The following is a 10,393-nucleotide window of genomic DNA, read 5'->3' as shown; positions in this document are numbered from 1 at the left end:
TTAAGCGGGGGAATGAAAAAATAGGCAGGGAAATAAAAAAAAGGAGGGGGAGATCCGTAAATTTTTTTAGGCAATATAGACGGAATTACCATCTAGGTTGATGCAACCTAGACGGAAATTCCGTCTAGATTGATTATTATTTAAAAAATAAAAAAATCGTCTAGTTTGTCAATCTAGACGGAAATTTCCGTCTAGATTGATTCAAACTAGACAGAACAAACTATATGGATTTTTTTCCGTCTAGTTTGCCTCAAATTAGACGGAAAAAATTCTCGTCTAGTTTGTTCCGACTAGTTTGTTCATTTTTCTACTAATGTACATTTTTCCAATATTTCTTCTTTTTTCCCTTCATCATTTCCATTTCTTCTGTAATTTTTTATTTTGTATTTACCTTGTTTGCATTATATTAATTCGCTTGTTTGAATTGTTATCAAGAATTTTTCATTCCAAAATTTTTTTCTAATAATTTGCAAATGTTAAATCATTATATTTACTGTCTACACAAAGAATAATCCTATCCTAAAAGAATAATCCTATCCAAAGAATAATTTTGCATTATATTAATTCCCCTCAACTTTATCTTTACCGTCATGATTATATAAAATCAAATCATGGCTGTATTAAGTCCTAAACCAATATCTATAATTACCAAATCACCCCTCTCTCTAATGTTTCAAGTTCTTGTGAAGCAGAACTTTGCTTTAGGGTTCTTTTTTAAACATTGGAGAATAAGAAAATCAAGTTGGGAACTTGAGTTTACATTCTTCTTGGTTGGGGATGTGTATCTCTATTTAACAACCAAGTATCTTTAATTTAGCTGGCTCGATTACTGTTATGATTAACAATAATCCATCCTTTCTCTCTCAAAAAAAAAAAAAACAGAAAATTAAGTTGGTTTGAGTTTTTTTATGCAGGTAAAAGGTTAAACCCATTAAGAAATGGCAAAACAGGACAAGAATGATCACTTTGCCTCTAACCATTACATTTCGCAGAATATTCCCCTTAAATCTAATGTGATTTAACTTGAAGGACCATTTTGCAAGATCCTATAGGATTCAAAGATCTAATACACAATTTTTAAGATTTTTGGGACTAATATGCATTATGTAAGATTAAAGGTACTAATTTCTTAAAACCCTACAATTTCAGCCCCAATCATAGTGAGTCCCTCACGTTCTTTCATATTACTCCCTTAAGATACGTATATATACGTTCATTTATAAATTTTGCTTCTAAGTAGCTGAACTAATGTCAATACCAACAGTTTCTAATAAATGATATCTATGATAAAAAAAATTAGTGATCTGTGACATGTGTCATTCCACCATCCCACGATCTAATATCATCATGATACCAACTATGAAACTAGAGTGACTAAGGGGATGTTAGGTAGCTTGTAATTTGAGTGGTTACAACTAGCTCAAATTTGTCCAATTACAAGCGTTTATTTCAAAAAATATTATGAAAAGAATTATTTTTCGCTGAAATTCATTTACAAGGCTATATTTTTAGCAGAAAATTATTTTATAAATTATTTTATTTTACAAAAGTATATTATATTTTTAAAAATAATTCTTCTAGTAAATATTATTTAAAAATTTTTATCTTACAAAATTTGTTTTAAAATTTAAAAGCCAGTTTACTTAATAATAAAAACCATTGTTTGAAAAAAATAAGTATTTTAAAAGTGTGAAGAGAACTAATAGACTTTAATAACTTATTAACGGTAAAAAATTAAGTTGTATATGTTAAGTTACAGCAAAATCAAACCGCTATAGTTGCAAGTTAGTTGCAAAATTTAAATTTTGAACCAAACAATAACAGCTGCAGTTACATATAAGAAGAGCTGCAATATCGTCTCAATCGCATGCAAGCAACTAAACACCCCCCCTAAAGACTTCAAGAGACCCAATTGATCACCAACCACTGGAAACATAAATCTCAGCAAAGCAAAAGGGCGACACAAGCAAACAATTCTCGGAAGCAACCACAGCGGCCTTATTATTATTGACGGGTTTATATATGCATGCTATAATAATTTCTAAGAAGAACAACCACCGGGACCACCAACGTAAGCCGGAGCATACGCGTGGTATCCTCCAAAAGGGAAACTATAACACTCCGGTTTACTCTGGAGTACGTCCGGTGAGGGAACCGCAACCGCGTCTATCTGCGTGAACACGAAAGCGTCCTTAACATACGCTGCCCTCTTGTCGCCGTCATCAGGAGAATGGCCGCTTCCCATCGGGGGAGCCCTGTCGCCGGGGTGATAAGAGACGTCGCCACCAAATTGGACGAAAGTAGCAGCTTCCTCTAGATACGGCAGAAGAGACTTCGGCCAGTGGCCAATAGGTTTGTCCCCACGGCGCCCAGCGTGCAGCACCCAGTCTCCGGTTGTTTTATCCTAATTCGTAGATCAAACGAGCGAGCGAAAACAAATCGTAAGATATATATAGCATGTATTTTAGTTGTGAAATAAATATGAAAAAATTATAAACGGGGGTATCGTACTTGAGTATTTATCGTAATAAACACGCTAAAAGGTAGTTTACAAAATTAAACAAAAATCTTATACTGTGCACCACAATTTAAAACTTCACTAAGTTGAGGACCTTATTAACTTTTATGCAAATATGGTACTGGAGAATACGTAGAAACAAATCGAAGTACATAACTATGCCAGAAGATTATATATTTGACCATCAAAGGGCATATTCGCAGTGTGTTACTGTACCGAAGGTTTTTAATTTTAAAGAACGTTTTTAAAACCAAGAATAGTTTTCAAATTTTCATGATGAAACAGTGACACGGTGAAGAATGAAATTGCATAAGGCACATCCAGAACACAACGGCAAGAGACGCAGATCCATCTTCATCAGTCTTCATAAAGTATAAATGAAGAATACCAAGTCATGCATTTACCATATTGAAGTTTAACAGCATAAAGATGTTCCGCAGTATAATTTATAAATAAAATCAAGTTCCCACATGTTATTTTATTGCTTAGCAAAGCCCCACAGAAAGAAAACAAGGGTAGACCTTACCTTGAATATTTTTAAAGTAATATCATATTGATCTCCATCATAAGTGGACAGCGGTCTAATTTTAGCTCCTAATTTGTATTTTGATTGTTTATAAGGTACAAATCCTTTGCACTGAAGATTGTAGCATCCATCACTTTGATCCCCATCAATCTAATAAAAAAAATGACACATTAGAAAACATTTAAACTAATAATGCATTGCGCATTTATGGTGAATAAATCGAACTACATACCAGCCAGTATGCTGTTAGATGTGTATCATTGTCACCATATAATTCTGGAAATACCTGAAATTCTCACATATTAGAAAGAAGAAAAATTTAAGATAACAAGTTGATATTTACCCACCTTACTTTGTTTCTTTCAGTTTCAGAATCACTGTTAATAAAATAAATATCCATAACATGGAAGGTGCCAATGCTAAAGCTAAATAGAAAATGATAAAATAAATAAAATTTGGTTCGATTATTCATCTTATACGGAGAATGATACATCCTAAGTAGATTATGTCACGTAAAAGGTAAAAAAGCAAACTGATACTTCAGCTTGTAGGTAGGCTCTACTTTTACGTGCATGTTTAATTGTGGGGAAAAATAAAACTTTGAGAATAGAAAGATAGCAAATCAATAATAAATATACAAAGTGTTGGCTTTTGAAATAGAATCGGCCTAAAGTATCAAACCTGCAGGAATTTCCAGCGGTCTCTGTTTTGTTGATGAACACAAAAATCTGTGAACAGTGAGATGACCGGACTTTGAGAGAACCAAAACTTCCCTGGCTGATTATTTTAAGAAGCCGAACAACACCTGTTTGCAAATAGCCGAACAACAACAGAGAGAGGAAAAGAGAACAGAGAGGTTTTATTTTCGGTGGAGAAATTCTGATATTCTCTTATTTTCGTTATACTAAACTCAACAATTGTTTACATATATATATAGGATTAAGATTGCAATTCTAATCTTATCCAATAACTAGAAACCTATCTACTAACTAGTATTCTACTCTAATTAGAATTCTACTAACTAACAATCCTTGGACTGATTACAACTCACATTCTCCCCCTTAATCTGGACGAGATTCCAAGTCCCTTACTCCTAGTAGCTCCCGCATCTCGATGAACTTCACCCTTGCTAGTGCCTTCGTGAGAATATCCGCTCGCTGCTCGCTCGTGCTCACGAACTCCACTTTAATCTGTCCTCGCTCAACACACTCACGAATGAAGTGAAAACGTGTGTCGATATGCTTGCTTCTTCCATGGAAAACTGGATTCTTCATCAAGGCAATCGCGGACTTGTTGTCGACGAAGAGTGTGACCGGCTTGGGCTCACTCCCAATCACCTCGCTGATTAAACTCCTCAACCACAAACCTTGGCACGCTGCTGCAGTTGCCGCCATAAATTCTGCCTCGCAGGATGATAATGCCACCGTCTTCTGCTTCTGTGATGTCCAAGTGACCAAACTGTCACCTAGATAAAATGCCATGCCGCCTGTGCTGCGCCTGTCATCAACATCTCCCGCAAGATCACTGTCAGTGAATCCCACCAACTCTTCATTGCCTCGACCTCGTTTGTACACCAATCCGTAGGACATAGTACCCTTCACGTACCTCAAAATATGCTTGACAACCTGTCGATGCAAAACTGTAGGGTGCTCCATGTACCTACTCACAATCCCCACGGCATATGTGATATCGGGTCGGGTGTGAGTTAGATACCTCAAAGATCCGATAATGCGTCTATACTCCGTCACGTCCACCGGTGTTCCTTCGGAATCCTTTCCAAGCTTTAGCTTTGTTTCCATAGGATATTGCGTCGGGTTGCAATCCATCATGCCGAACTGACCCAAAACCTTCTTCGCATAGGCCGCCTGCCTTAGTGCAATACAATCATCTCGCTGATCCACCTCGATGCCAAGATAATAAGAAAGTAATCCAAGGTCACTCATCTCGAACTCCTTCATCATTTGTTGCTTGAAAAGCTTTATCTCATCCGCCCTCGAGCCCGTAACGATCAAGTCATCTACGTACACGCCAACAATGAGTGTATCCCCTCTGTTACTCCTTGTGTATACCGCCTGCTCCTGAGTGCATCTTGCAAATCCGATGCCCTTCATGCACTTGTCGAGGCGCGTGTTCCATGCCCGAGGTGCTTGGCGTAGACCGTAGAGTGCCTTTGAAAGCTTGTAGACCTTGTGCTCTTGATTCTTCACAACGAACCCTTCAGGTTGAACCACATACACTTCTTCCTGGAGATCACCATTTAGGAATGCCGACTTCACATCCAAATGGTGCACCTCCCACCCGTTCTGTGCTGATATAGCGAGGATAATTCTGATGGTATCAAGCCTCGCCACAGGTGCAAACACCTCATCGAAGTCCACGCCTTGCTGCTGGACGTATCCTTTTGCTACAAGTCTTGCTTTGTGCTTGAGGATGTTGCCTTCATTGTCCTTCTTCAGCTTGTACACCCATTTGAGACCAATGGGTTTAGAACCTCGCGGTAGCTCCGTGAGTATCTAAGTCTTGTTCTTCTCGATGGCCTCCATCTCCTTCTCCATGGCAGTCCGCCATTCTCGATCTATTGCAGCCTCAATGTAGTTTGCAGGTTCTTCTGAGATCATGAACAACTCCTCTGCAGGGAGATCAATCACCTCCGTCTCCGCATAGATGTCCGCAAGGGATCGATAGCGTACAGGAGTCATCACTGCAGCTTCAGGAGGTCCGAACGCGTCCAAAACAGTTGGGTTCGCTGTCCTGGCATCAGTTTCTGGACCTGCAGGAATTTTTGGACTGGTTCGGCCTGCTGCACCTACGGGTGTATGCGGACTGGTTCGGGCAGCAGGTGGCTGCCTCGCTTGGTGTGCCGGCTGTCCAGTCTCATCTCTGGTCAGCTCCGCGGCATCATGAGCTCCTGCAGGAGCTGTTCGACCAGCAGCAGCGCGACCAGCAGCAGCGCGACCAGCAGCAGCGCGACCAGCAGCAGCGCCCAGCTGCAGCGCGCTGGTTCGGCCAGCCAGAGGTTCCCCGCTTCGGGCCGCATTCTTTCCAGTTTGGAGCGCTGGAACTCCGCCGGCTGTTGTGGTCTCCCCTTCCGCTGTGAACTCCGTCCAGTTAGGTCCGCTGCGAACTCTACCCAGCTGAGTGGTTCTACGTCTCCATCTGCGCTCCATTGCCATTCTTTTCCTTCCTCGAACACGACATCCCTGCTGACATGAATTCTGCCGTGTTGAGGGTCGTAGAGGCGATGCGCTTTGCTTCCTTCTTCTACCCCAATATACACCATTGGCGTGCTCCGGTCGTCGAGTTTCTTGTGCGAAGGACCTGCAATCTTCACATGCGCCATACATCCAAAAACTCTCAAGTGTTCTAGGTGGGGTTTCTTACCAAACCAAGCTTCGTAGGGTGTGTGATCGTACAACGCCTTGGTTGGTAGTCGGTTGAGGATGTACACCGCGTGCCTAACCGCTTCGCCCCACATGGTTCCAGGCATATGCATGCTCTTAAGTAGGCTTCTCGCCATGTCCATCACCGTGCGGTTACGCCTCTCCACTATACCGTTTTGCTGTGGGGTGTACGATGCAGTGAGATGACGCTTGATGCCGTAGTCTTCACAAAACTTGGTGAACTCCTTTGACAAGAACTCGCCACCACGATCCGTCCTCAATGTCTTCACCTTGTGGTCACACGCGTTCTCAACCTCTGTTTTGAACTTCTTGAAGGTTTCACAAGCTTGACTCTTGGCCTTCAACATGTATACCCACATCCATCGGCTGAAATCATCAACAATAAGAAGGAAGTAGCTGTTACCCGCAAGTGTGGATGGGGTGATAGGACCACATAGGTCAGCATGTAGTAATTCCAGCGGCCTCTGAGCTCTGAAGTTTGCTTGCGAAGGGAACGGCAGTCTTGCTTGCTTGGCGACAAGGCATCCTTCGCATAGTTGATTCGGGTGCAAGATCTTCGGCAATCCGGAAGCCATCCTCTTATCAGTCATCATCTTGAGGGCGAAGAAATTGACATGCCCAAGGCGAGCATGCCATAACCAAGCTGGATCGTTAATGTTCGCCATCAAACACGCCGGCTTGCAAGTCTTTAACTCTATCCTGTACAATCGGTTAGTCGAACGTGTCACCCTCATCAAGAGAGCACCGTTCCTATCAAACACCCTCAGGAACTCACCAGAAATAACAACGTTGCTTCCATCTTCAGTCATCTGACCAAGGCTAATAATGTTAGATTTCAAACTTGGAATATAATATACCTCAGGTAGTAGCCTTTGATCGCCGTTGTTGCACTGAAAGAGGATAGAGCCTTTCCCCTTGATCTCTACCGCGGATCCATCACCAAACTTGACGGTTCCCTTGATGTTCTCGTCGAGCTCCTTGAACTTGTCTCGGTGGCCGGTCATGTGATTGCTAGCTCCGTTGTCAAGGTACCAAGTGTTGTTGTCAACATGTGCCTCCCCCGCTGTAAGTAAATCCGGCATCACCTTCTCCTCATTAAGCAAAATAACACTTGACGATTCTTCTAACATAGTCATCATCAAGGTTGGCTCCTCGTCATATGCACGGGTGAGATGAGCCTCCTGTTCATGGTTGCGGCGTTGCTTGTGACACTCCGACTGAAAGTGCCCGTATACTCCGCAATTGAAGCATTTAATGTTGGACTTGTCTCGACCACCGCTTGTGCTACTCTCCCCCTCCTGGCGAGCTGCACCTCCATGGCCGAAACCACCTCCTGGACGTCCTCCTCTGCCGCCGAAGCCGCCTCGGCCTGCCTGGCCGCCGTGCTCCCCTCCGCGGCCTGCTTGGGCAGCGTGGTGCTGCTGCCCGCTGCCGTGGTGCTGCTGTCCGCCTCGGCCTCTTTGGCCACGGCCACGCCCACGACCGGCCCCGCGACCTCGTCCTCGACCGCTGCCATCATTGGTTGTAGGTGTTGAGAGGAAGCCTCCGCCATTCTTCTTGCTCCTTGCTTGCCACTCCGCATGCGTCAACAATAGGTGATCGTCGACGTTGTTTCGAAAAACACGTGCCCTCTCCTCGTGGGCTTTGAGGCGCCCGATCGCCTCCTCGAGTGTCATGTCGTCGATGTCCCCGAACTGTTCAATCGTGGAGACGATGGTAAGGAATCTCTCCGGTACCGCCCGAAGTAGCTTTCTGACGACGTAGTTCTCCTCCATCTCGCCGCCTAAAGCCCGGATCTTGTTGACGACTCCTGTCAACTTCGTCGAAAAATCGTCGACGTTGTCATTCTCCTTCATCCGGAGAAGTTCGAACTCGGACTTCAAGGTCTGCACCTTCGCGTTCCTCACACGATCCGCTCCTAGGTGCATAGTTTTCAACGTCTCCCATGCCTCTTTTGCCGTTTGCTTCTCTGCGATCACCATCAAAGTCTCTTCAGGAATCCCCTGGTAGATGGCCGCCAACGCCATCTGATCCTTCCTGTGTTCCACGGACGCGCCTGCCGCGGGCTCAATGGCATCCCACACGTCTTGAGCCTTCATGTAGACTTTCATCTTGATCGCCCACGAAGCATAGTTGTCCCTCGATAACGTCGGGTATTGAAGAGTGAGCGAACCCACCTTGGTCGTCATCTTCTCCGAACTCGTCATCTCTTCAGATCTTGGTTGGTACTTAGGCATACACCGGCTCTGATACCACTTGTTGGCTTTTGAAATAGAATCGGCCTAAAGTATCAAACCTGTAGGAATTTCCAGCGGTCTCTGTTTTGTTGATGAACACAAAAATCTGTGAACAGTGAGATGACCGGACTTTGAGAGAACCAAAACTTCCCTGGCTGATTATTTTAAGAAGCCGAACAACACCTGTTTGCAAATAGCCGAACAACAACAGAGAGAGGAAAAGAGAACAGAGAGGTTTTATTTTCGGTGGAGAAATTCTGATATTCTCTTATTTTCGTTATACTAAACTCAACAATTGTTTACATATATATATAGGATTAAGATTGCAATTCTAATCTTATCCAATAACTAGAAACCTATCTACTAACTAGTATTCTACTCTAATTAGAATTCTACTAACTAACAATCCTTGGATTGATTACAACTCACACAAAGAACTATTAATTAATTTCTTCTAATAAGATTAACATTTATTCAAATAATTCCATACTTAATGATTGCAAAATAGATAATGTGGCATTTACGAAATTATGATATTCTTTTACTAAGGAATTGAAATGTCTTATCAATAAGAATGTAATAAAAGAATATCCAACATAAGGTTTCACATCAAACTAAGGAATTGAAATGTCTTATCAATAAGAATGTAATAAAAGAATATCCAACATAAGGTTTCACATCAAAGTATCACAATCCAGTACATAAATCAAAATAAAACACCACCAGAAAGAGCCAATACTTACGTGCCATCCGGCGCCTATAATGTTGACGTTAGTAGGAGGGTCACCGTCTCCTCTGCCAACCGAAATAAAAAGCGAGCTCGATTGATTAGCACCGACATCGGGCAAGCTCCAAACATTTAGAGTTGCTTGACCACCATGAAATAGGTCCATTGTTTGACGTAGAATTGCATACTGAAAGTAGGGAGAATCCAATAGTAATAAAGTATATTCATATATGAATCTAACAAGAAATAATAATAATATAAACTTTCTATGAGAACGAGGAACTGATAAATTAAACTACTAAAACCAACCTAAAATCGTCAATGTTTTTGTTCTGGTAACATGAAATATCACGCATTTAGAGAATTTATTAATCTTAGTTTCTTCTCCTATCTACTCTTAGTAAGATTGTTTTTAAGATTCAAGTGGACCTTATCTACTTCCTAATTACATGCAAGAACATTTTGTTGGTCCAACTTTCACACGCCGCTTTCGGTGCAATAAATGACAACCCAAAAGATATGATTTAAGATTTCATTTTTTGGCAAAAATATCTGTATAGTTAATATCTCTGCTTTTGAGTAACTTGATGTACATAACGTTACATATTTGGTGAGTGAATAAAATTTTTCATTGACCAAAAAAAAAGATATGATTTAAAAGAGGTGATGGTGCATCTTTTGACAAAAGAAGAAAAGCTTTGTTGAAAAAGCTTGTCAAGCCAATCAACCAAAAGTGAGGTGATGTCTCAAAAGTGAGGTGATGTTTTTTCTTTGCTGTGGTGAGCATCCCAGAGAGTGAGCTTTCAAAAGTGAGGTGATGTTTTTTCTTTGCTGTGGTGAGCATCCCAGAGAGTGAGCTTTGAACTTCTCTTCTGAAACGAGAGAGATAAGAGTAAGCCCTTAGAGTGAGAGAAAAATTTAGAGAAAACACTCATTGAGAAAATTGAGAGCAATTTTCAGAGAGTGAGATTAGGGTTGTGAGTT

At 41.7% G+C, this 10,393-nt stretch overlaps 1 protein-coding gene across 1 annotated transcript; it reads right to left on the bottom strand.

Moving 5' to 3' along the window:
* LOC109834576 lies at positions 1,897-3,827 on the bottom strand (the record flags this gene model as incomplete). Its single annotated transcript, XM_020402612.1, has 4 exons — positions 1,897-2,404; positions 3,045-3,194; positions 3,277-3,330; positions 3,726-3,827. Coding segments are annotated over 4 exons (669 nt in total), but the record flags the coding sequence as incomplete, so codon positions are not given.

Source organism: Asparagus officinalis, chromosome 3 (genome assembly GCF_001876935.1).
Source record: "Asparagus officinalis chromosome 3, Aspof.V1, whole genome shotgun sequence".
In the NCBI taxonomy this organism is placed as follows: domain Eukaryota; kingdom Viridiplantae; phylum Streptophyta; class Magnoliopsida; order Asparagales; family Asparagaceae; genus Asparagus; species Asparagus officinalis.
The sequence above is the reverse complement of the archived record's forward strand: the minus strand, read 5'-3'. Positions and strand labels throughout refer to the sequence as shown.